General features: G+C 38.3%; 1 protein-coding gene across 2 annotated transcripts in view; it reads right to left on the bottom strand.

The window, feature by feature from the left end:
• Window positions 1-27,904, bottom strand: part of RNF128 (ring finger protein 128) — a 125,997-nt gene that overhangs the window by 52,193 nt on the left and 45,900 nt on the right. The window contains exon 1 of one of the 2 annotated variants that reach the window (XM_036924991.2): window positions 26,620-27,379. The exons of the other annotated variant lie outside the window; for it this stretch is intronic. Within the exon in view, the coding sequence (XP_036780886.2) occupies window positions 26,620-27,112 (493 nt within the window). The 5' untranslated portion in view covers window positions 27,113-27,379. Of the gene's footprint in view, window positions 1-26,619; window positions 27,380-27,904 lie in introns of those variants that run through there. 2 annotated transcript variants of the gene reach the window in all.

Genomic DNA, 27,904 nt, shown 5'->3' with positions numbered 1-27,904 from the left:
CACACACCTGATCATCTACATCTGCTCTCTTAAAACACTAAACTATGTTTTCTACCTTTATCTTGTATGTACCTACCACTTCAGTATTTTATTAAAAATAATAATAATAAAGAGAGAAATGTGATATCCACATATAAATCAAGTATAAAAACCAAATGAGTATTCATATTTGAACTGTTTATAGTTCATAATGCATGAGCAAAACCGAAAGTTTCTGTGATGACTGCCCTTGTACTACTGTTCACTATGTAACTTATTCACTATGTAAGAATTTGTTCTCCATGTAAGAACTTGTTTGTTATGCCTCAGAAGATTGGAGACTGACGAAAATTAGGCTTGGGGTGGATTAATGATTGTGCATTGAGCATTGACTCCCCTATACAGAATTTTATTGTTGTTAACAACCATTTGATCAATAAATATGAGAGATGCCCTCACACACACAAAAAAGTATACACTTCCAATGGTAAAATAATAAGTAACCGGGATGTAATGAATATAGTCAAGATATTGTAACAGCTTGGTATGGTGATAGCTGGTACCTAGAATTGTCATGTATATAAATGTTGAATCACTATGTTGTACACCTGAAACTAACGTAATGTAATACCGTGTGTCAACTACCCTTCAATAAAAAAATAATTATCTACAAAAAAAAAAAAACAAGGATAGTCAAGAAATGTACTTTGTCCACACATACTGAACAATGCTGTGCCTTTGTTGCCACAATTCATGTTTATACATGCTATATACAGTCCAACTATCTATTGACTTAGTATCTGATCTTATAAAATACCTATTTCTAAGCATTATTATACATCTCCTCCTTGCCACACCCTTGCAACCATGTAAAAACTGCTCCCCCCACCCCACTGTTCCGAATCAGTTAATGTCATCAGAACTTTCTGGTCACCTAGTTTGAATACTAAGAATCATGTTTGAATACTCACTGTAGCTTAGTCAGTCATGTAGATGCTAGATCCTTGGCATTTCCCATTCTCAGATCCTTCTTTCCATTCCTGCTGCCTATATAATATAGGCCTTTATCCTTGCCTGAACTACTTCAGTAACCTCCTAACTGGTCACTATATCCAACTTTCCCCTTTCCCTTAATGTTTCATCAGACTTTACCTTCCTCATCGGCTTTTGCCATCACTAGGTTGGACTATGCCTCTTTCCTGCTCAAAAATCTTTAGTGGCTTTTAAATTCTGACTCATTAGATTCTGACTCCTTGGCCTAGCATTTAAAGTTTTATATGATATGGTCCCAACTGACCCTTCCAGTTTGATATATCACCACTATACCCACATCTCATGAACACTCAGATCAGGCCACACGGTATTGGCTATTGTCATTTACTTTTCATAAGTCTCTTTTGTTCATTCTGTATCCTCAGCCTACAGTATCTTACATCTACTCTGACAGTCCCTGCTCCTTCTCTGCCTGTCTTTATATTACTGCAGTCCCAGCTCAAATGTTGCTTCCTATGTTATTTTCTCAAGTTCCAAGTGAGAATGTAAATGTTCCCTCTTTCCCTTATCACTGATTATGATTTATTACTGACAGTAGTGAATCATCATTGTAAGCCATTATTTAATATAGTAGTAAGGTGGTTTGTCTCCAAATGCTATGATTTTTCACCAAAGTTATAGATTTTTGGAGCTGGAATGGACCTGAGAGCTCGTCTAGTCTGACTCATTTTTTAATTCTCACTTTGGGTAATTTTCTTTGAGGGAAGCAGGTTCTTACTTGTGTGGCTTTTAGCAGCATCTCTCTCCTCTTTCTAATTTTATACTTCTAAATCTACTGTCGCTCTGAGGAGCCAATAAAGCTTGGGTACCAAGAAAGAGTAAAACAGGTTTCAAGAGAGAGAGCTTGAGGATATCAGTGCAAGTACCCTCTGATTTTTATATTGGTTGCCCAGTGACATTTTTGTTTGCTTTCTGAATCCTGGCTATGCTCTAGATAATTGAGGTTGCCAGATAAGATGTATCTATAAACTAGACACTGTTCTAAGTGCTTTACAGGCGTTAATATATTTAATCTTCACATCAACCCTGTAAGGTAGGCATTGCTGTTATCCCATTAAAGATAAGACTAACTTGCCTAGGATAACACAAGCTAATAAGTGCAGAACTGGTATCTGAATTTAGGCAGTTTGGCTCCAGTGCCTCTGATCCTCACCACCATTCTAAATCAGTTCGCTATCTTCAATGAAACCTAAAATTATTTGACTATAAAAATGAAGATTAAATAGGTATATTTGGGATGGGGGAAAGGAGTGGTAAATGTTTAACTGGCTCTCAGGGTGGAGGTGAGCAGGAAGACTTGATTTGCACTGTGTGCGAATTTCTATGGTATAAATACCACTCCCATGGCCATATGAATGTGGAGTTGGGAAAATACGGGCACAATCATCTTGATAGTAGCCACTCAGTTCTATAAGGAATCCCTGAACTTCCTACTTAAAAATCATTAACAACATGATATGGCTCAAGTTTTCCACATTTTCATTCTGATACCTATTTTGGGAGAAGGGGCAGATTAAAAATAGGGAATAAGCAAAGGAAGAAACACAAATTCCAATTTCAAATGTTCAACAATGAATAAAGGTTTTGGCATGTGCTTATCTTAGGAACAAAAGTAATAAAAGAGGCTGTAGCAACTCTTATCTCTTCCTACTGTTAATCAATAACATTCTAATAAATGTTAATGTAAATAAAGGGTGTCTATCCTCAATACTACTGGCAAAAAATACTTTCTAGTTATTATTCATAATATATAGAAATTTGATCTAGGATTGTGGCCAACCCCTTTAATTTCGTTCAAAAAGCTAATGACATTATGATTTGGTCAAAATTTAATGATTTTAGTGAACACAAATTCATTGAGCAAATATTTATCAAGCAAAAACTACAAAGGAAGTTCTGAGCCTCTGGATCTTCCTCCACACATTTAAATATTAATGTGCCTAAACATTAAGATAAATTATAAAACATTTTACAGTATATGAAATATTAAGTATAATGATGGCATACTTATAGCACCTTGGCATTCAACCACAAAATACACAGAGGTGAAGAAAGCTGTTCTATTATTTCTTTCAACCTGTATTCCACTTTTAATTTTAGAAAAGAGTATTCACAATGAGTGACTTATAAGTAATAAGGGCAACTGAAGGCCAAAGTAGCTCTTCTAAACTGAAGCTCACATTCAATATTGCCCAACATCCTGATAATACAGTGGGGTCAGAACTTCTGGATTCACACATATCTAGAATGAATAATACCTAGGTGTGAAGAATTCCAACATAATTCTCTAACAAACATTTTCTTCATTAGAATATCAGGGACAAATTCAAGTGGACTTCTGAATATTCACTTTGTCTACGTAGCTTTCAAAGGCTCAGTTCAGCTCAAACTATTAGGACAACTGTGAAGGTCAATGTAATTCAAAAAAGGATACCAAGCCTATCAGAGCAAGGAATCCTAAGTGGCATTTCATAAACCAGTAAAAAAAAAAGTAACAACTTTAAAGTCAGACTAGCCGCTCTTTCGTTGAATTCCTGCCTTTGACTTTTCTTTATTTCTTTTGATTATTGCCAGAAACAGATGAACCAAATTTAGTTTTCTTAAATTGACTTCATAGCAGCTCTCTTGATTAAAAAAAACTGTTCTAGGATTCAAGATGGCCACGTGAGAGGGGAGACAAAGAACTCCTCCCAAATAATATGAAAATATAGTTAGTTAATACAACTAAACCTAAAACAGCAACAAGAAAGAAAGCTGAACCAGACTGCATACAGACCTTATGCAACAGGGTAACATACGAAAACCTTTATCAGGCAGGACCCAAGCCCTTCACCCACTCCACCTCACAGGCAGGAGGAAGAGAAACGGAGCAGGGAGGGGGTGGAAGCCTGGGACTACTGAACACCCAGCCCTGGAGGTCTGCTTTGGTAGCAGAAACCTACACTGTATGGTGCTCTGGACGTTGGGGAGCTCAGACAGGTGGAGTGCTTGAGAGATTGAGATTCCGGCTGTTTGTGGAGGATGGGATCCACACCAGGCTACTCTGGGACAAGGGAAAGGCAGGCAATCTGAGAGGCTTCCTAGCAGCAAGAGGGCTGCTGAAGGGGCAGGGTTTGCATGGAGCTTGCTGCACAGGAGAAGGGAGAGCTGGACAAGGTTGTCTGGGCGTGCTCTGCCCAGCTGGTTGAGAACTTTAGGCGCCCAATCCCCCTGGCTGGCTGCTCAGCTCTGAGGCCCCCCCTGTGACACACAAACTGCTGTGCCTTCCTCCTAGCCTACCGGCACAGGTACACAAACCGGCAGTCACTGTGTGGCATCAGGCCAGCTAGAGGGAGGCCCCACCTACAAAAGCTACAGATGCAAAGCACAGAGGCTTAAACCTGTGTGCTTGGACAACTGGCTCTGACCCTGGAGACAGGCACCACAGATGGGAATCAGGAAACAGATCTTTCCTTCCCGCAGGCACGAGCTCCACTTCCCTATGACCCCCAGCCTCACTCTAGGGGCTGAGCAGCTCCAGAGACTGGAGCTTCTGGGCACTAGTGGGCACCACACAGAAATATGAAATGTCAAAAGAACATGGTTCAGACCAAAATCTCACAAACCTCAGAAAAAGGGCCAAATGAAACTGAACTCACCAATCTTCCTGAAAGAGAGTTCAAAGTAAAAATCATAAACATGCTTATGGAGGTACAAAAAAATATTCCAGAACTCAGGAATGAATTTAAGTCGGAGACTCAATCATTAAGAAATTCAATGAAACATACAATGGAGGGATTTAAAAGCAGATTAGATGTAGTATAAGAGACAGTAAATGGAACAGAAATTAGAGAAGAGGAATACAAAGAAGCTGAGTCACAGAGAGAAAAAAGAATCTCTAAGAATGAAAGAATATTGAGAGAACTGTGTGACTAATTCAAATGGAACAATATTCACATTATAGGGGTACCAGAAGAGGAAGAGAGAGAAAAAGGGATAGAAAGTGTTATTGAGGAGGTAATTGCTGAAAACTTACCCAATCTGGGGAAGGAGATAGTCTCTCACGCCATGAGGTACACAGATCTCCCAACACAAGGGACCCAAGGAAGACAACATCAAGACATATAATAATTAAAATGGCAAAGATCAAGGATAAAGACAGAGTATTGAAAGCATCCAGAGAGAGAAAAAAGATCACATACAAAGGAAATCCCATCATGCTATCATCAGACTTATCAACAGAAACCATACAGGCCAGAAGGGAGTGGCACGATATATTTAATGCAATGAAACAGAAGGGCCTTGAACCAAGAATACTGTATCCAGCACAATTATCATTTAAATATGAAGGAGGGATTAAACAATTCCCAGACAAGCAAAAGCTGAGGGTATTTGCCTCCCACAAACCACCTCTGCAGGGTATCTTAGAGGGACTGCTCTAGATGGGAGCACTCCTAAAAAGAGCACAGAACAAAACACCCAACATATGAAGAATGGAGGAGGAGGAATAAGAAGGGAGAGAAATAATCATCAGACTGTGTTTATAAGAGCTCAGTAAGTGAGTTAAGTTAGACAGTAAGATAGTAAAGAAGTGTCACTTAAAAACATATTGTGAAAACATGGATGCCCACTCTCCCCGCTTTTATTCAACATAGTACTAGAGGTCCTAGCCACGGCAATCAGACAACACAAAGAAATAAAAGGCATCCAGATTGGCAAGGAAGAAGTCAAACTGTCCCTGTTTGCTGATGACATGATATTGCACATAAAAAACCCTAAAGAATCCACTCCAAAGCTACTAGATCTAATATCTGAATTCAGCAAAGTTGTGGGATACAAAATTAATACACAGAAATCTGTTGCATTCCTATACACTAACGATGAGTTAGCAGAAAGAGAAATCAGGAAAATAATTCCATTCACACTTGTATTAAAAAGAATAAAATACCTAGGAACAAACCTAACCAAGGAAGTGAAAGACCTATGCCCTGAAAACTATAAGACACCCTTAAGAGAAATTAAAGAGGACGCTAATAAATGTAAATTCATCCCATGCTCTTGGATAGGAAGAATTAATATTGTCAAAATAGCCATCCTGCCTAAAGCAATCTACAGATTCAATGCAATACCTATCAAAATACCAACAGCATTCTTCAATGAACTGGAACAAATAGTTCTAAAATTCATATGGAACCATAAAAGACCCTGAATAGCCAAAGCAATCCTGAGAAGGAAGAATAAAGTAGGGCGGATCTTGTTTCCCAATTTCAAGCTCTACTACAAAGCCACAGTAATCAAGACAATTTGGTACTGGCACAAGAACAGACCCACAAACCAGTGGACTAGAGAGTCCAGATATAAACCCAAGAGTATATGGCCAATTAATACATGATAAAGGAGCCATGGATATACAATGGGGAAATGACAGCCTCTTCAACAGCTGGTGTTGGCAAAACTGGACAGCTACATGGAAGACAATGAAACTGGATTATTGTCTAACCCCATACACAAAAGTAAACTCAAAATGGATCAAAGACCTGAATGTAAGTCATGAAACTATAAAACTCTTAGAAAAAAATATAGGCAAAAATCTCTTGGACATAAACATGAGCAACTTCTTCATGAACATATCTCCCCAGGCAGGGGAAACAAAAGAAAAAATGAACAAGTGGGACTATATGAAACTAAAAGCATCTGTACAGCAAAGGACACCATCAATAGAACAAAAAGACATCCTACAGTATGGGAGAATATATTCCTAAATGATATATTCAATAAGGGGTGACATCCAAATTATATAAAGAACTCACACACCTCAAGAAACAAAAAGCAAATAAGCCAATTAAAAAATGGGCAAAGGAACTGAACAGACACTTCTCCAAAGAAGAAATTCAGATGGCCAACAGGCACATGAAAAGTGAAACCACAATGAGATATCATCTCACACCTGTTAGGATGGCCAACATCCAAAAGACAAACAACAAATGTTGGTGAGGATGTGAAGAAATGGGAACCCTCCTACACTGCTGGTGGGAATGTAAATTAGTTCAACCATTGTAGAAAACATTATGGAAGTTCCTCCAAAAACTAAAAATAGAAATACCATTTGACCCAGGAATTCCACTCCTAGGAATTTACCTTAAGACGGCAGGAGCCCAGTTTGAAAAAGACATATGCACCCCTATGTTTATCGAAGCACTATTTGCAATAGCCAAGAATTGTAGTACAACCTCTGTTTCATTTGTGGGCTCGACAGAATGCTAATAATAAAAGGTGATTTGGGTCATCTTCACTGCTACATCCTCCCCCAAAAAGATGACTTGTTAACACAAAATGTTAAGAATCATTGTTTTAGCCAGCAGTTAACCTATGCTAATGCCTGTTCATATTCTGCAACAGCCTGGGATTTAACTAAAGCTAGTTGGGAGCATAATGGCATACTAAAAGGGTATGCAGTGCTGGTTTGTCTGGTCTCAGTGAACCACAGACTGGTATTTCTAATACTTTTGAGAAATCTAATACTTTTGAGAAATCAGTAGATGAATAGATAAAGAAGATGTGGTACATATACACAATGGAATATTATTCAGCCATAAGAAGAAAACAAATGCTACCTTTGCAACAACATGAATGGAACTAGAGGGTATTATGCTCAGTGAAATAAGCCAGGTGGAGAAGACAAGTATCAAATGATTTCACTCATCTGTGGAGTATAAGAACAAAGCAAAAACTGAAGGAACAAAACAGCAGTAGAGTCACAGAACCCAAGAATGGACTAACAGTTACCAAAGGGAAAGGGACTGGGGAGGATGGGTGGGAAGGGAGAAAAAGGGGCATTACAATTAGCACACAGAATGTAGTGGGGTAGGGGTGACATGGTAAAGGCAGTATATACAGGAAAGACAAGTAATGATTCTATAGCATCTTACTACACTGATGGACAGTGACTGTAATGGGGTATGTGGGGGGGACTCGATAATAGGGGGACTCTAGTAACCATAATGTTGTTCAAGTAATTGTACATTAACGATATAAAAAAAAAACTGTTCTATCATTGCACCTCACAAATATACAAATGATTTCTCAAAAGTATTAGAAATACCAGTCTGTGGTTCACTGAGACCAGACAAACCAGCACTGCATACCCTTTTAGCATGCCATTATGCTCCCAACTAGCTTTAGTTAAATCCCAGGCTGTTGCAGAATATGAAATAGGCATTAGCATAGGTTAACTGCTGGCTAAAACAATGATTCTTAACATTTTGTGTTAACAAGTCATCTTTTTGGGGGAGGATGTAGCAGTGAAGATGACCCAAATCACCTTCTATTATTAGCATTCTTTCGAGCCCACAAATGAAACAGAGGTTGTACTACAATCATATGTAGTACTATAAGTTGTATTTCTACCCTGCACCCCCAGATCCTTCTGCTGTAGGTTTCGAAGACAATGTTACATTAGGAAATGGGTCATAGATCTGATATAGCACCAAAAAGTCTCTGGCAGATGGAGTTCACAGGAAACAGCACATTAAAGACACTAAGGAATTAAATGCAACACTGTTCAAAAAGGTCACGGATGCTTAACTGGTAGATGACATGTCAGACTCACAGTAAACAATTATTCAAATTATTATTTAAGAAAACCTCATTTTGCCTGGACTATTCTGATTTCCACCAGTGGTAGTATGTTTAGCATATTGTTAAGAACCCAAAAGCTAGATAAGCTTTTCTCCAGGTTTTTGGTCTTAGGACTCCCTTATACTCTTTAAAGTCCTTGAGGACTCCAAAGAACTTTGTTTATGTAAATTACTTCTATTCATATTTACTGTACTAGAAATTAACACTAAGGAATTTTTAAAATATTCATTCATTCATTTAAAATAACATTTGTAAAGACACGTTCATGTAATTAACATATTTTGAAATAAAAAATTACTGTATTTTCCCCCAAATAAAGTATTAAGAAGAATGACATTGTCATTTGTGCAAACCTCTTTAATGTCATACTTAATAGAAGACAGCTGGATCTTCAAATCTCCTTTGCATTAGGCCTACTGTGATCTGTTCTGGTTGAAGTATATGAAGGAAATCTGTACTCACACAGATATGTAATTAGAAAATAGAGGAGTTTAAATAGTTTAGCATTTTCAAATAATTGTAGATTTCTTCTTTGATACTACACTAAAACTCAATATGTGTAGTTTTTTTTTATTAAGGTATCATTGATATACTCTCTTATGAAGGTTTCATAAGAAAAACAATGTGATTACATTCACCCTTATTATCGAGTCCCCCCCAGTACCCCATTGCAGTCACTGTCCATCAGTGTAGTAAGATGCCACAGAGTCCCTTTTTGTCTTCTCTGAGCTACACTGTCTTCCCCGTGACCCCACACACACCATCAACACGTGTAGTTTCTTAAACATTAGGTGTAAGGTAGAACTTGAAACCACATCAATGAAGTCTTTGTACTTGGCTGAATAAATATCCATTGATCTATCTTGCATAGTGAATGAATCCTTTATCCAAGCATGGTTTTGTAATAGCCATGTGCATTGGTCATTTGGAAAGTACTGGTCCATTGAGTTATACAAATCTTACAAATGGCGACTCATTTCAATATTATACCATATCAAAATAATCATATTTATTTAACATCACCATTGATCTCTTAAGAAAAGTCTATTAGGCGGTTGTCAAGCTCGTGTGGTGGATAAAAATTTTCCAAAATTCTAATTTTTGCTTGAACACTTAAGTTCTATTATTAGCAACAAATGCTGTCATTTGTTTTCCTTGAGATGATAGGCTCATTTAGGTTATTTTTGAGAAAAGGTCTTCAAAATACCCAAGCCTGAAAAACCATAGTTTGTTCAATAGTTCAAGTTGAAAAGTTGTTTGAAGAAAGCCTAGTTCAGCACACAACTTAGCCTTTTCCTTCAGACAATCATCATACTTTGGTATGCTGCAGAAGTACTTGATGTCTACTTCCCATTTCATCACACAGAATACATCACAAAAAAAGTTGTGTATGACAAGACAGACATTTAATAAAATTAATTGTCCTTACTGATGCATGAAGGACTTTAAGTGAAACGTGTTTTCTTTTTTCTTTTTATGCATGGAGGTATAGTATACAATACAGTTTGGTGCCTCTGTCTTGTGGTAAGGAATCAGCAGTATTTTCCTACCATTGTTTTTATACCAGCTGTGCAAATGTCAACACAGCAAATATGGCAAATAATGTCTGCATATTATTATGAAAATAGTTTTGACCTCATGTACCTCTAAAATAATCTGAGGGACCAGCAGTCCCAGATCATATTTTGAAAACTGTTGGGCTAGATCAATGATCCCCAAACTTTAATATGTATGAGAATTACTGTGGTTAACTTATTAAGACACTGAACTCCCTGGGACCAATTCCCAGATTAGGTACATTTGGGGTCAGGCTTGTGAATCTGTAGTTTATCCAATTCTGTGGGTTCTTTTGCTGCATGTGGCCTGTGGCGCATATGTCTTGCCTGGGAGTTTAAGTGCCAGGAAAGTTCACTATGGATTCCATGAGACTGAAAAGTAACAACAGAATGTCCTTGGGATTAAAAGGGTTAATACCCAGCTTTATCCTCTTGGTGGCAGGTCAAGTGCTAGAATCTGGTCTGCCTCAGGGCATGTCTTCCTGCAGCAAGCTGGTCTCTGCCTCTGGGCCTCTCCTCCTCTCTCAGCCCTTGCCTATGCTCCAGGCTCTGCCCCAAGCTGCCTGCGGAGCTCTTATATAGCAACATAGGCAATATTGGCTTATTGCCAAAGGGTGTGTAAGCATTAGCGTAGCAGTAGGCCAATTACATCATCAAGTAGATTAATGACAGGTGAGTATCCTGGCCATGGGACCTTCCATTTTCCCATACTTTAAGAAATATTGGGCTGCAGTTTGATTATAGTTTGCTTGACATTATGGTCAAGGAGTTTCAAGAGACTGGTCCAGTCACTCTGGCCAGATCAATGCCAATCCTTCCCTATACATGTAAAAACTCTGCCAAAAAAATTGATTTTATCAGAAAGTACTTCATATAGAAAAGTTAAAAAATTAGCCCATTTCGTTCCTGTCCTATCACCATTGTCTCTCACTTAAATCACTGTAACAACCTCCCAACTTGTCTCCAAGCCACCAGTTTTAGCCCCTCAATTCATTCCCCTCTCAGCTACCAGATAAATTTCCCCCAAAGGGAAAAATGTTATCATTCATACTGTTATTCATATTATTCTTTGATAAAGGCCTTCAAAGAGCTCCATTTCACCTATGGAATAAAATTCAACCTCCTTTTATAAGATACTGACCCATCTGGGTTAGATATTCAGCTTTTACACTGCCTAGTACAGGCTTCTCTTGAAGTTATCTGGTTTACTTGAGTTTCATTAAACTATGAACTCCTTTAGGTTAAGGTTTGGGTCTTTCATCACTGTATCTACATCTAGCATAGTGCCTGGCATGCAACACATGTCAATAAATGCTTGATGAATGCAATCTTAAACATGCAAATTATCATATTTAGTGATAATTTGAATCTTAAGTCAATCTGAAGACAAATTCATCCTTCAAGATAAAGGTACAAATGAACATTAGAAATTATGGTGATCCTTTGTCCTTGTATTAATCAGTTCTGTTTTCCTGTAAGTGAGACCTTGAGAAGGAGAATTCCACTGAATAAATTGTTGCTGTAACCAGGGGTAAAAAATATGAGCACAAAACCAAGCCATAACCTAGACTTACAGTGAAAGTGGGACATGACCTCCACCACTTGCCACTTTACCTTCAACCTTTCAGACCAGATGAAAGTAGTACAAGAATGTATGGAAGTGACAAGCACACCGTATCTTAAATATTGCCATTTTGGCCATTTCTGTGTAGATGTAGAAGCCCTACCTAAATGGATATTTGAGTGCCAGAATAAAATAACATTATTAGCCAAAAAGAAAAATGCAATAGAGACTGAGTTCTCTGCAAGGAAAGGACCATGTCATTATTTAACTTTACTCCTTGCTCACTCTCCTCCGGTGCTGGTCATTAAGGGGTATTCAAACTTTTGTTGAATTGGAATGTCTTTTTGTATGCATTCTCTTCAGGTAGAGTTTGGAATAGAGGAATCGGTGGGAAATTGCCCTAATCATTAAAGTCAGAAAGAGCATTAAGTTGAGAGAGAGGGTATTCATTCTAACATGGCCAGAAGAACCAAAGGGTTGGAAAGTTACAGAAGTCCAATTAATATTCTATTAGGTACCCAAATTAGAAAAAAAAAAGAATTTGCTATGCCTCTGCAGAAATGTTGCTGTCATTTAATATGAAAAATTCATAAATAAGAACATTCTACTGACTAATACTAAACTGCCTTCTGTATGAAGTATTACAAAACTTACTTCTGTACTAAGGCCTATTCACTAACTATAAAAAACAAACACAAACCTGCCTCACTTGTGTTTTTATCCTTGCACAATAAATTGTTTCTGGAAGTCGATAAGGAGAATAAACCTAGCTGTGGAACTATACTTTAAAGTCACATTAACCTGATATTAAAGATGTCATATTAGTACAAAGAAATATAATGCAAATGTCTGTCATAAAAACATTCTGTTCTTACCATAGTGAGATAACTGGTTTAGTCATTCCTTGACACTGACAAAACTTTGATACAGTTAAAATATGAGGTCAGTCTAATGAGGGGAGGGGAAGGAAGAAGCTATCAAGTGCATGGCAATCAGTATTTTCCAAATTATGTTTCAGATGTTAAGTATTTTGAGAGATAGAGGGTTCTATAGATAAAGAAGTTTAGAAAATAATTCATTGAGCAAAGATAAGCAGTGTTTCTTTAGCATATCTGAGGCTCTAAGAAGCCTTGCAGTGATATGACAGGACTGCAGATAAGGGTGAGGAGGGGGTTAAGTTATCCTTTAATGGACCAGGCCATGCAATAAGTGCTTTACATATTATCTAACTTATCCATCACAATAACCCTATGAGGCATGTACAATTATCATCCCCCATTCAATGGATAAAGAAACTGAGTCTCCTACATCAAACTAAAAAGCTTCTGTACAGCAAAGGACACCATCAGTAGAACAAAAAGGCATCCTACAGTATGGGAGAATATGTTCATAAATGACATATCTGATAATGGGTTGACATCCAAAATATATAAAGAGCTCACATGCCTCAACACCCAAAAAGCAAATAACCTGATTAAAAAATGGGCAGAGGATCTGAGCAGACACTTCTCCAAAGAAGAAATTCAGAAGGCCAACAGGCACATGAAAAGATGCTCCACATCACTAATCATCAGAGAAATGCAAATTAAAACCACAATGAGATATCACCTCACACCAGTAAGGATGGCCAACATCCAAAAAACAAGCAACAACAAATGCTGGCGAGGATGCAGAGAAAGGGAAACCCTCTTAGAGTGCTGGTGGGAATGTAAATTGGTGCAACCATTGTGGAAAGCAGTATGGAGGTTCCTCAAAAAACTAAAAATAGAAATACCATTTGACCCAGGAATTCCACTCCTAGGAATTTACCCTAAGACTGCAGGAGCCCAGTTTCAAAAAGACACATGCACCCCTATGTTTATCACAGCACTATTTACAATAGCCAAGCAATGGAAGCAACCTAAGTGTCCATCAGTAGATGAATGGATAAAGAAGAAGTGGTACATATACACCATGGAATATTATTCAGCCATAAGAAGAAAACAAATCCTACCATTTGCATCAACATGGATGGAACTAGAGGGTATTATGCTCAGTGAAATTAGCCAGGCAGAGAAAGACAAGTACCAAATGATTTCACTCATCTGTGGAGTATAACAACAAAGCAAAAACTGAAGGAACAAAACAGCAGCAGACTCACAGAACCCAAGAATGAACTACTAGCAGTTACCAAAAGGAAGGGTTGGGGAGGGTGGGTGGGAAGGGAGAGTTAAGGGAATTAAGGGGTATTATGATTAGCACACATAATATAGGGAGGGACAAGAGGAAAGAAGTATAACACAGAGAAGACCAATAGTGACTCTATAGTATCTTTCTATGCTGATGGACAGTGACTGTAATGGGGTATGTTGTGGGGACTTATAATAGGGGGAATGTGGTAACCACAATGTTGTTCATGTGAAACCTGAGCCTAAGATTGTATATCAATGATACCTTAATAAAAACAACAACAACAACAAAAATTGAGTCTTAAAGAGGTTAATTTGGCTAAGGTCACAAAGCTATTGCATGATAGAGTGGGGATTCAAATAAAAATCCACCTGATTCTTAAGTCCTGTCTCTTTACCACCATGCAATCAAAAGGTCCATAGCCATTTCTATTGTTAGGTCCTGATTTTAAGGTCTTGCTGCTGCTTAAAATGGAAATACACAGTAAGAAGGAGAACAAAAGTTGTTTTAGTTTCTCGATTTTGTGGTTCCTCCCTGCATTTCTCAGAAACTGCTCAGAAAAACAGTAATTTGGATGTCACAGTATTTTTTCTGCTTCTACATATAAAACAATTACATATTTCAAAATGTGATAGTGAGCAGTTGTAATAACAAAGGAGAAATACTATGGGTAGCAATAAAATTGTTAGGAAAAGGTTCAAGAGAACATTTACTAAATGTGCAGTACATGTCAAACACTTTAGTTACAACATCATAGAAAATGGGCATTATTGTCCCCCTACTTATGAAGTCCATGTTAACACATTGCCCAAGACCACATATTTATTAATTGGTAGGACTGGAATTCAAGTCAAGCTGACTCAAGGATACCCACTCAGGGACACATTCATCTTTGGGATAATAGACTGAAATAAAAATAGAGAAAATCATGTAGCGTTCCTTACCATCAAAGGATAATCTATTAGCCTTTAAGGACATTACTCAGGGCAGGTCAATTTCCTTGTCTTGTTGGCCAGTTCAACCAAAAAGCATCAGCCAGATAGGAGCAGACAGGAGCAAAATGGGTGGGGGGGTTGGGGACTAGGGCAAGGGAGGTGACTGCGGCTTTTGCACTGGTCAGTTTCATTCTATTCAGTCTTCTTGACAAAATGAAATAATGGTGGTAGAAAACAATTTGGAATATCCATACAACTCAAAGTATTTTCGAGCTGTGTTAAAGGGAGGTTGCTTATAGATCTATGAACGAAAACCTCAGTCAATATAATTACACTTTTCTAGTCTTCATCTAAATGACTGTTGAAATCCTCTAAAATAAGAAAAGTTGTACCGACTTGGAAATCCATTAGTGGCTAACTAAGCCATAAGTCAAAGTTATGTTCTTAAAACATTCAAGAACATTACAAAATCTATTAAAATAAGCCTACTTCTGAGATCATTGTAAGTTAGAAAAACAAAATGCAGAGTCCTCAAGGTGATTCACATGGAAAGGTCAGGTAGAGCTATGGCCAACATTAAAAAGCAATGAAAAAGTAGAGGAAACTTTCTAAACCAGCATGATTGGGAAGAATATAATAAACTCTATTTCATGGGGCTTTCATTATGAACAATAACCACAATGAAAACACTAAAGAGTTTTGTTTCCAAAATTCATTTGTAAATCAGTTGTTTGGAACTAGACATGACACATTTTTCCATAGTAATATTGCTGCACAGTGTATGGGCTTCCCAAATGAGCCCACAGATTATTACAGGTAAAAGCTTTGAGGATTAAACCTGAAAAGCAAATATAAACTATTATTAAATCATGTGTATAATAAAACTTCTCAGAAAACAGTATCACTGAAATACCTAAAGTAAAACAAACAAAAGCATTTACAATTTACCTTAAATACTGGGACATAAGAAAATTGCATATTTAATCAGGAGGATTTCATGGTTGATGGGAGGTTTTTGTGGACATTGTGGGAGTTATGGACACATTCAAAGTCATTAAATATCAAGAGCACTTTTGTTTGTTATAATGTTTATATATATATATTTTATTAAGGTGTCATTGATATAATTCTTATGAAGGTTTCACATGAACAACATTGTGGTTACTATATTCACCCATACATAATGTTTATATTTATATATACATATTAAGGAAATCACATAGAAGGAAGCTTGAATTTTTTGAAAAGGAAGATGAGTCTCCAAGGGGTATGTGTGTGTGTGTGTGTAAGATTAGCTACAGTAAAATTAATCAAGCTGTGAAAACAGAGGAAGGGGGTAGAAAAGTAGAACACAAAATATGTCTTAAGAGGAAAAGCAGTGCTGAAGCTACCCTTGAAGTTGATAAGTTTTGTATGTGAACCACCAACTCATGTAGTTTTGTATAGCACAATACCATTTTAAGGGAAATGCTACTTTTAAAAACAATTCAATTTTTATGATGCGTTAAATGCAATTTTGATTGAGCTTGTATGTCCTGCATATTATTAATAGAGCATAAAATAAGAACACCATTATCTCCTTCTGTCCTCATTCTAACAAAATTTCCTTCTTTTTCTAGAATGACAAAAATCTATTATCATCAGATGAACCCAGTGTATCATGGGGGAAAACTGCCAATATACTGAATTCTTCATATTAAGCTGTTAAACTTAGCACTAATCTGACAAGTATTGAAAAGAATATATACTGAAGGGGGCTAGTGAGGGGAAGAAGGCCTTTTATGGGAAAAAAACAAAAAACTGAGAAAGGTGAGGAATGTGCATATATGTAATGGGGGAGAGAAAAAAATACAAATAGTGATACAGAGGGTAATGAGAAGAGAAGTATTTCATATAAAAGAGGAAAAGTCAGTCTTTAAAGTTCTTTAATGTTCAAGGCTCATTTTATATGATGAAACTAAATTAGCATTAGCACGAAAGGACTATACTAACAATCATATGGGTCAGATATATTCAAAAGGCTAAGGCAATTCTTTAAGTTCTCATTAATAGTCTGTATATCATTTTTATTATCAGATATTCCTTGTTTTTGTTGCTATAGTCACATTATTAATGCTTTCTTTAGGAATTATCAACACCAGAGAATATTTTGGTTTTCTAAAAATAACGGATTTTTTTTCTGATTACAAGTATAAAATATATTACAGAAAATACAGAAAAATAATGACGAGAACAGCAATCACCCCAAGTCCCACCAAACAGAAATAACCAAGGTTAGTATTTTGGTGCATTTTCTTTTTAAAAGCTAAGACATTTTAGTTGCAGACAGCACTTAACTAAGCTACTTCAGTATTCTATTGGAAACGATGATTAACATCTTGAGAAAAACATACACACACACACATCAACAAGTGAGTTCTAGGCCATCTTCTTTCCAAAAAAGTCAAAATAAATAGGGTTAACTCAGAATCACTGATGTGTATCGACCTTGAGCATTCAAGCATTAAAACCAAGTAAATCACATCCAGATTCTGAACCAAACAGCCTCCATCAAGTCAGACATGAATCACCAAACTTTCTTTTAGAAAGAAATCAATACTGCACCCAGCTTATGGGTAAATTCAAGCAGTAACTAGATGCCATGATGCTTAGAAAGACTTACATGCAGTCAAAGAGAAAGACAGAACAGGAAATGCAGTAACAAAGAGCTCTTGTGCTCTGCTTTGCCCAAAGGGCTCCACAGGGGGTGTTTACAGCAAAATGTGGCAACTCTGAACTGGCTGTATAACTGTGTCAAAAAGTACATGTACTCTGCACTTGGAAATAATTCCCTACAGTATGTAGCTGAGGATCACCATAGCTAACTAGCTGCAGTGAAGTAAAAGACACTGTTTTTGTAGATAACTTGGCTCCTCCCACGCACTGCAAGAGGTCATTCCCTCTGGAGATGAAGTTGACAACTGCACTGCTTCTAACACTCTTCATCTTGGGGTGTAAGATAGTCTTCTGGGGTTCTGGTACTGTTTGGTTTCTTGATTTAGGAGCTGGCTACACAGGTGTGCTCACTGTGAAAATTCACTAAACTATGTACTAATGATTTTTTAGCCTATGTTTTTGGGATGTACATCATATCTCAATAAAATTTACATATACAACAAATTATTTCTCCCTACGGAATATTTACCAAGCAAACTCTGGGGAAAACCCCAACAATTGAGAGTTCAGCAGCCATCATGAAAAAGGAAGGCCATTTTTAGCCAATGAGGTACTACTTAACCAAGTACGGGGAAACTGGGTGCAAACCTAATTTGTGACAAAGATATCACCCATAAGAATATTACAGAAGAGGAACGAAAGCACAAGTGGTGATCAAACCTTTCCAAAAGATCAACGTCACAATATGAAATGCATATAGGTTAGATCAGATCCCATTTACAGCTAATAAGTATATTTTAACTTAAAGCTCTGTGGAGTTTATTTTTGTTTTAAATTTTGCAATTCAACCCCATTCCCATCACCATTTCTGTACTTCCTTTCTGCTAGTTAATGGAAGAGAAGCTCAATCCTTGCCCCCAAGTCAAAGCAAAGACACCTCTTTCAACTTATAAGAGAACACTCTTTCTATTTTTAGTTACATGGAGAAATGTTTATAATAATGAATAGGATATAAAACTATATATATAGTATATAATTATAATTCTTTAAATTATATGCAGAGCAAAAGAAGAAATAACAAAAACACCCCAAAATGCTAAAATGATTTTATCTATAGATTGTTTTCCTTTGAACTGTTTTCTTAATACATTAGTACTCGTGAAAAAAAAAACCATTCTGATAAAAGTAGGATATGAAATGATGCATATATGGAAAAAGACACTAGAAGGAATATTAATGGTGCTGTATTGTGGAATTATGCAGTTTTTGGTTTGTGTTGTATACTTTTCTATATTTTCCAAGTTTTCTGCAAAGAGTATGATTAATATTATAATCTGAAAAAATGACTTAAAAAGTGTCTTTGATACTCTCCTCTATACCCCATTTAAGCCTGAGAACAGAAATTAAATATGACATTCTGTATGAGATAATACACATTTTCCAGGGACTAGGGGGAAGAAAGTTCTCCATGTGCTTAGACAGTCTGCTGATCAAGCTATATTTTTGTAAAGGATTTTTATGTTAAGGAATTCCACATTCACCACCAAGTTCAATGGAAGAATTTTAATTGGAGACATAAATTGGATACTGGTATAAATCAAGTTTTTAAAAGATCAAAAACATAGAATATGGAACATTCAATGTAATTGACTCATTGTCACTCTTTCTTTGTTACCTGTCTCATTTTGCCATTTACAAATCCATAAACTGACCCATGGTGATGATCACTATAAAAATTAGGGAGCTTGTAATCTTGAAGTATTTGAATGCTTTCATTCCTCCTATTTTACCTTAATTATTTGTATATACAGGCAAGAAACACAGTACCTAGCATACAGTATACCCTTGATAAATGCTCAATGAATTGAATTTCAATTCCCTTCCATTAGATACTTTTCTAGTGAATCTTATGACTCTCTAGCATTCTTGGGTATTTAAGAGAACTCAATAAGCATTTCCAGATCCCATACAGTACAAAGATTCCTATGGGGTATACGAAAATCAGTAAAACATTAAAATGATTACAAAGTAGTAGAAAGGTAAAATATGTAAGCAAGTAACTACCAGCAAAATGCAGAGAGTGCTACAAGAGATGGAGTGTTATGGGAACAAAAAGAAGAAATTACTTTGTTTTTGGTGTGGGCTGTGGTGAGAAGAGGAAATTGAGAAAGTATTCAAAGATGAGGAAGCATTTATATTGGGTTTTGAAGGATGGGTAAGCTTTTGACCAGAAGAGCTGGGTAGAAAAGGATATGTAAACAAAAGCAGAAGTACAAGCAAAGGAACAGTAATGCAAAAGGGGAGAGAACATGTAGGGATCAACATGAGAGAGCAGGTACAGAGAGCTTCAGCAGTAGGTTGGGACTAGATTAGGAGTCTTGGATGCCATGCTGGGAAATATAGTCTAAAATTCATAAGAAAAGAGCTTTTGAAGCAAAAATGAACAAGTGGGACTATATCAAGCTGAAAAGCTTCTGTACAGCAAAGGACACCACCAATAGAACAAAAAGACATCCTACAGTATGGGAGAATATATTCATAAATGACATATCTGATAAGGGGTTGACATCCAAATTATATAAAGAGCTCACACACCTCAACAAACAAAAAGCAAATAATCCAATTAAAAAAATGGTCAGAGGAGCTGAACCGACACTTCTCCAAAGAAGAAATTCAGATGGCCAAAAGGCACATGAAAAGATGTTTCACATTGCTAATCATCAGAGAAATGCAAATTAAAAAACCACAATGAAATATCACCTCACACCAGTAAGGATGGCTACCATCCAAAAGACAAACAACAACAAATGTTGGCGAGGTTGTGGAGAAAGGGGAACCCTCCTACACTGCTGGTGGTAATGTAAATTGGTACAACCATTGTGGAAAGCAGTATGGAGGTTCCTTAAAAAACTAAAAATAGAAATACCATTTGACCTAGGAATTCCACTCCTAGGAACTTACCCTAAGAATGCAGGATCCCAGTTTGAAAAAGACATATGCACCCCTATGTTTATCACAGCACTATTTACAATAGCTGAGAAACAGAAGCAACCTAAGTGTCCATCGGGGCAACCTAAGTATCCATCAGTAGATGAATGGATAAAGAAGAAGTGGTACATATACACAATGGAATATTATTCAACCATAAGAAGAAAGCAAATCCTACCATTTGCAACAACATGGATGGAGCTAGAGGGTATTATGCTCAGTGAAATAAGCCAGGCAGAGAAAGACAAGTATCAAATGATTTCACTCATCTGTGGAGTATAAGAACAAAGAAAAAAACTGAAGGAAAAAAACAGCAGCAGACTCACAGAACCCAAGAATGGACTAACAGTTACCAAAGGGAAAGGGACTGGGGAGGATTGGTGGGAAGGGAGGGATGGGGGGGAAAGAAAGGGGGCAGTATGATTAGCATGTATAATGTGGGGGGGCACAGGGAGGGCTGTGCAGCACAGAGAAGACAAGTAGTGATTCTATAGCACCTTACTACACTGATGGACAGTGACTGTAATGGGGTATGTGGGGGGGAGTTGGTGATGGGGGGACTCTAGTAAACATAATGTTCCTCATGTAATTGTAGATTAATGATACCAAAATTAAAAAAGTAAAAAAATAAAAAATAAATGAGCTTTTGAGTAAGGGCATATCAGAGCTGTGTTCCAGTGGCAATGTGGAAGCACTAGAGGGAAGAAACCACTGGAGACAGGGAGACCAATTAGGAAGCTAAGCATTTGTTCTCATGAGAAGACACAGGAACTGGAAGCAGGGTAATAACGTTGCAAGCAAGGAGACATATGTGTGAGAATATTTAAAGTGATAAAATCAATGGAATGTGGTAGTTATTGGAAGGGGAATGTAGGGGGCCTGTGTGTGAATTCAAGGAAGAAGAGGTGTTAGATGAACAAGTTAATAAAATAACAAATGAAACAAGAGAGGCAGAAACAAAAGACTGCTTAGTAGTGAGTTTCAAAGAAAGAGTGGTCAACAGTGTCAAATACAGTACCACAGAGATATCTAAAAAGATGTGCCTAGAAATGGATTTTGGAATGGTACTTTACATTAGTAAATCAACACCACCCATACCTCTTCTCATCCTCTTTTGAATCTCTCTACTAAGAAAGGTTCTTTTCAAAGTAAACATCCAAGAAAAAAACACAAACCTAAATGTCAAGTGGTTGTGAAGGGATTGATTGGGTGCTGATAAATCAGTGTAGAATATTATTCTAAAGTCCTTTGTGAATGGAAAGAAGATTGGTAGATTGAGGGAGAAGCAGTAATTTGAGAAAGGAATGATAAACACAGGTGAGTCCAAAGATCATTTTCTTGTAAAGAATTCAGTCTGCTCCCCCTATTCCTAAAGAGTTAAAGTTAGGATTTCAGGTGAACTCAGAAGTACTCTAGCCTAGTCATTTTCAAATTATGTACTACAAACATAAGATTCAATTTCTATTTTCTGAACACATTTGACTATCTTAACTGTGATAAAAAAAACTATAGTAGCTTCCTATATGCCAGGCACTGTGATAAACATGTCATCTGTATTATCTCAATCACAGCAACTTTATAAGACAAGTTTATTATAATATCCAGCTTATATAGGAGAAAACACTTAGAGAAAGAAAATAACTAACCTAAGACTTAAAAAGTAGACAGTCCCTGACTTAGCAATGGTTCCACTTATGGTTATTTGGCTTTACAATGGCACAAGAGCAATACACATTCAGTAGAAACTGTACTCCGAATTTTGAATTTTGATCTTTTCCTGGGTTAGTGATATGCAACATACTCTCTCAGGATGCTGGGCGACAGCAGCCAGCTGAGCTCCCCAGTTAGCCACGTGGTCACAAGGGTAAAACCACACACTTAAAACCATTCCGTCCCCATACAACCATTCTGTTCTTCACTTTCAGTACAGTAGCCAATTAATGACATGCGATATTCAACACTTTAGTATAAAGTAAGCTTTGTGTTAGGTGATTTTCCCAACTGTAGGCTGATGTAATTGTTCTGAACACATTTAAGGTAGGCTAGGCTAAGCTATGATGTTCAGTAGGTCAGGTGTATTAAATGCATTTTCAATTTATCATATTTTCAACTTACAATGGGTTTATCGGGATAGAGCCCCATTTTAAATTGAGGAAGATCTGCAGTAAGTGGCAGAGTCCAATCTCGTGATATGCTCTACTGTCTTACAGTGTATAAAAGCAACTGTTTTACATATCAAACTGCACCCCATTGGAGACCACCAAATCATTAAATTGTGTGGTTCATTTGCTTTTTTACAGTCCTCAGGAATAATGCTTCTCCTACATCTCTTTGAGTATGTTTCAAGTTCTTAAAATTTGTCATGCATTACAAAGGTTGTAGCTCTGCACACAGTCTTTCAATAAAGTCATGCCTGCACATGTTGACTCAAGGAAAACTGCAAGCAAGTACCTACACCACTTCAATCTGTGGGCTGTGCTCAATTAGACAGCATGCAAGGCTGAAGCCCAGCTGCTTGGCGAAAGCAGAATACTTGTGCAATAACAAGAAACATGCTTAATGTGTCTCATCGTGACAATCTACATGTAAGGTGGCTTTAGTGCCTTCTCTAAGTTTTGGCTGCTTCTTAGCTGATTTTCATATTTAAGAGATGACATATGAAGCATTATTAAACACTGAAACCAAAATTTTCCAATTTTCTTCCAGGTTTCTGGATCAATTTGATTGAAAAACATCCAGAAGTTGCAAAACAACCTGTTAATAAGCATCTATCATTTGTAGTTTTTATCTGTGTGAGTCAGGATTTTCTGGATACTTTGCAACCAAAATAATATAGAGAAATAAACCGCATGGGTTGATGCAAGGATACAACTATGTTTTGTGAAATTTTGGTATACATAAAAACAGCCTCATTTTCCTGATTGCTCTAAAATAGTGGAGTTTCCCTCCAATAAACAAAAGTTTTAAAGCCAGTTCTAAACAAGTTAGTTCTGTTACTCAAAACAAATAGGTCTTCACGGTGGTCATACGGCTGTGATAGGTGAGAGTGTGGGTGCTCAGCATGAACTCTGAGCAAAGGACAAACAATTCAAGCACAGGCTCTTGTGACAGTGGGTGAAGAGAGATTTTGTTAACTAAAGACAACAGCAAAGGCTTTTCCACATTTGGTGGTCCTTGTGCAATTCATGGCAATATATATATACTGAGTTAATCAAACAAACCTCAGTCCTACCCCTCTGCCACTATCATCCAAAATGAGTTGTTTTTAACCAGAGATTACAATGAATCAGAGGCTTACTTTCAGGAATGAGCAAACAGTACAACACTTTGCAAACAGATACTCAACAATACACTTGAAGGAAATGCAACATGATTTTTCCCATTATTGAAAAGTAGTTTCCCCAGGAATTTAAGGAAGACATGTGATTTCACACATCAAGTAACTAGCTACCTTTTTTTAGCTAGTGTGCCTAATGGTAATATCTGCTAAATAGTCATCATTTCAGATCATAATAAAGTTTCCAAGTGCCAAAATATCTTTCTGAATGTAATTTAATTAAGTGATCAATACTTAGGGCTCTGTTTTTATATAGTATCTTGAAACAAAACAGCCATGATTATGTTCCCAGGGTATTCTTGTCTTCAAACTGACTTGCATAAGCACATATTTGCATCTTGTTAGCATTAACCTATTATAACTAACTTTAACTGAGTGTTTATTATCTGCTAGGTTGTTTACATATATTATCCTTAATATTTATATTGCTGTGATTATTATCTCCATTTTACAGATGAAGAAAGTGGGACTCAGTAAAGTTAAATAATCTGGCCAAGGACACAGAGCTATTGTGTGGCAAATCTAGAATCTGATTCCCATTCTTGACTGCAATGCGTATGCTTTTCCTAGTATACCATGTTGTCTTTGAATAAAGTACAGTTTGAACAACAGCAATCTGAACTGCATGGGTCCACTTGTACACATTTTTTTCAATAAATACATTGGAATATTTTTTAGATTTGTGACAATTTGAAAAAACTCGAAGAACTGCATAGCCTAGAAATACCAAAACAAATTTAAGAAAAAGTTATGTATGTAATGAATGTATGTTGATGCTAGTATGCTTTATCAGTTACTACCATAAAATCAACAGTAGGCTATCAGTTACGTTTTGGGGGAATCAAAAGTTATACTGGATTTTCAACTGCATGGGTTTTTTTTTCCCCTCAACCCTCAAGATGTTCAAAAGTCAGATGTATAAGATCTATGTAGAGTACCTGGCACAGAGTGGGAGTGCAACAGAAGTTAATTTTATTGTCCCTTCGAATCATCAAATATCAAAAATATTATATACCGATTAATATATCCTTAACAGAAGTAGGATGAAAGCCATGTAAATAGGAATTCTTCCTAATTAAACAATACTTTTCAATTCCAAATCATTCAGGCAAATCAATCTCATCTGGAGAAGACAAAGCCAAATCCTTTCATTTAAGTAGTCAACTGAAATGTAAAGACTTTAAAATTTACCAGATCCTTATTCTCCATTTTTATTGGACTTGAAAAAATAGTTTCATTCTAATCAACAAATTATCAACCAAGAGAGATACAGCTGCTCCTTTAACCAACAAAATCTAAGAATCACAGCATTTTAGAGCTGGAAGGGATCTTAGAGTTCATCTAGTTCACTTTTGTCTTTCTACACTGCCAACTTGGCCTCCACCCCCTGCCACTATACTATCATTTGACTAGTGAGTAATTTGTACAAGGTCACAAAGCTGGTAGAGGCCAAGAAGGGGCTAAACAGAACTCAAATCTCCTGAGTTCCAGTTCAGTGCTCTTTCCATTATACCACCCAGCCACTCAATGCAAATACTCTCTGAGGCAGGACTAGACACAGTGTTTTAAGAAAAACACAAAACGTCTAGTGCTAATAAGCAGATTCAGCATCTCTCCAGGGACTCCTAAAAGGCTAAGCCTACCAGCTAATTTTTACTGAGAAGGATGATGTGTTAAATTCTTCACAGGCATTATTTCATTTCATCCTCAAGGCAAACCTGTAGGAGTAGTTCTTTCTTAATTTTCCCTCATTTGATTGATGAGGGAACCCAGAATGGAAGACTTCAAATGAGTTGCCCAAGGTCACAGGGCTAACAAGCACTGGAGCTGGAATTTAATCAACTGTCTGACTTGGGACCCAGCTTTCAACAAGTATGATACACTGTTATTAGGTGTCTCATTCTTTTTCTCCACAATTTTATTCTTTGTCCTTTGGAGTTCAGGATCACTATACATATGGTATGGATACCTAATGACAAATAGGGAGCAGGTTTCTGGAAGGATAAATGAAGAGAGAAAATAGTAACCCCACATCATCTCCACAAATTTAATAGCCACCTGGTCGTCCTTTCCAAAGTCTAGGCCTTTACTATCCTCATGCATAACCCTCTCTTTTTAAACTAACACCAATCATCTGTTTCCTCACTCAGTCACCTAAATCAGATGTTTCAAGGGCACAGGAAAGCTCTGATACCAGCTGTCGCTTGGGACCTGAGACCTCTGGCCAAAGAGGAGCCCAAGAGCTAAGCAAAGTGTCCACCAAAACCACAATGAGGTTAACAGGGCACAGTAACACAGTCTTGTACCTGATACAAGGAAACAGAGAGAAAAACAGGGAGATGGGAGGGAAAAAATTGCTGCAGGCCTGAGACTGCTAAAAGGGAAAAGCGGGATTTCCACACTGTCTGCTACCCAGTCATTTCCCAGCCAGTGACCACCACCAGTCAATCCATTGCAAGCACCCTTGTGGAACACCAGGAAGAGGCGACTCAAAGAGCCCAAACAGTCTTGAGTTGCCAGCCTCCGCACTCCGTTTGTCTTACCCTTTTCCACCAGAGGGGCAAATTCTGAAGGATATTTCTGCCCAACCCCCCACGCCGGTGAGTCTCGCGGAGGAGAGGACCCTGCCTCACTCGGGGGGTGGGGGGGACAGAAGGGCGTTCGTTTTCCTTTGGAGCAAGGGGATAGGGGAAGAGCACTGAGGAAAATAAGAGAAACTGGCCTTGGCAGGGATTTGATGGGGCGCAATTTAGTAGCTGCACTCACCCGGGTGAGACATGGGGATGACCTCATTGCGGGTCCCCGGGAAGTTAAAGATGACGGCTCCAGATGCCCCTCTCTTGTAAGCCAGATGGATCTTGTCTGCGAAGGTGCAGCCCCCGCCGCGCTGGATGAGGGCCAACCAAGAGACTTGCACGGGGCTTCCCCAATCCCCCGGCACGGTGGGCACTGTGAAATTCGTGTGCGGGTTACAGGCATTGAGCGCCCCGGGCCCGTCGGGCGGTACCAGGACCCCAGCCACAGGCTCCAGCGGCGAATCCTGGCCGTACACGCCCTCCTCGCTCAGCTCCCACACTGTGCGGTTCACTCCGGTGTGCGGAACCCGCCAGGACACGTTGAGGTACGCGGTCCACACAGCTTCAGCCCCCCGGGAGCCGGGGGCTTGGGGACTCAGAGCCAGCAAGAAGTACCACACCAGCAATCGGGAAAAGCCGCTGCCACCGCGGCAGAAGACCCCGGCCCCGGGCGGCGACCCCATGACACGCGCGCTCCGAGGTTCTCTAGAGCCCCTGGCACGCGTCCACCTTGCTCTCGGCGGGACCCCGGCCTTGGCCAGGTGTGCGCCAGGTGGAGCGGGGGCTGGGAGAGACCGGCGCACGCGGCCGGCGAGGTCGGAGCCGAGAGGCACGCAGCGTGGGTAGCGAGGTTGCAGCAGATGCAGCCTGTCGCAGCTCTAGTCCTTTTCGCTACTGCTGCGGTCGCGTCGGGCTCTGGGGCTTTAGCATGAAGCTCCGCCCAGAAGACTGAGGGTAGAGGTGGCTGGGAGGGAGGAAAGGACACTGCGGGATCCGCCTCTTAAAAGGGTAACAGGATAGGCAGGCCTTAGAGTAGGATCTGAGGCTGCCTGGCCAGGTGTGTCGCGGTGTTTCAGGAAAAATGGACGGGCGAGGAACTATAGAATCTTGGCACGTAAAGCTCCTCTGTAGGATTCCAATCCTCTTTGAATCGCATGAATGTATTTTTCCCTCCTAACATTCGCCTAAAGGGCGTTTCAGGCTTAAGGTGTCAGACTGCGAAAGTCCTTCTCAAAAGCGCAGATCAAAAGGGCCTGAGTCAAGAGAATTTGGGTAGGTGGGTGGTGCTGCTGAAAGATTGTTTACAGAGTCTCTGGGAGAGAGAGAGAGCCAGGGAAACGCGTTGTTACCTTTTCAACAAAACAAAACACCTTTCTCCTTTCCTGTTCTAACCGAGCGTCATACCTGTGTATTCCATTCTCATCCTTACCCCATGCTAAATAAATGAATGCGACGCCCCTTCTGAATATAACCTT

This window comes from Manis pentadactyla, chromosome X (genome assembly GCF_030020395.1).
Source record: "Manis pentadactyla isolate mManPen7 chromosome X, mManPen7.hap1, whole genome shotgun sequence".
Classification (NCBI taxonomy): Eukaryota; Metazoa; Chordata; class Mammalia; order Pholidota; family Manidae; genus Manis; species Manis pentadactyla.
Note: the sequence above shows the minus strand (reverse complement) of the source record. Positions and strands in the feature narration are given on the sequence as shown.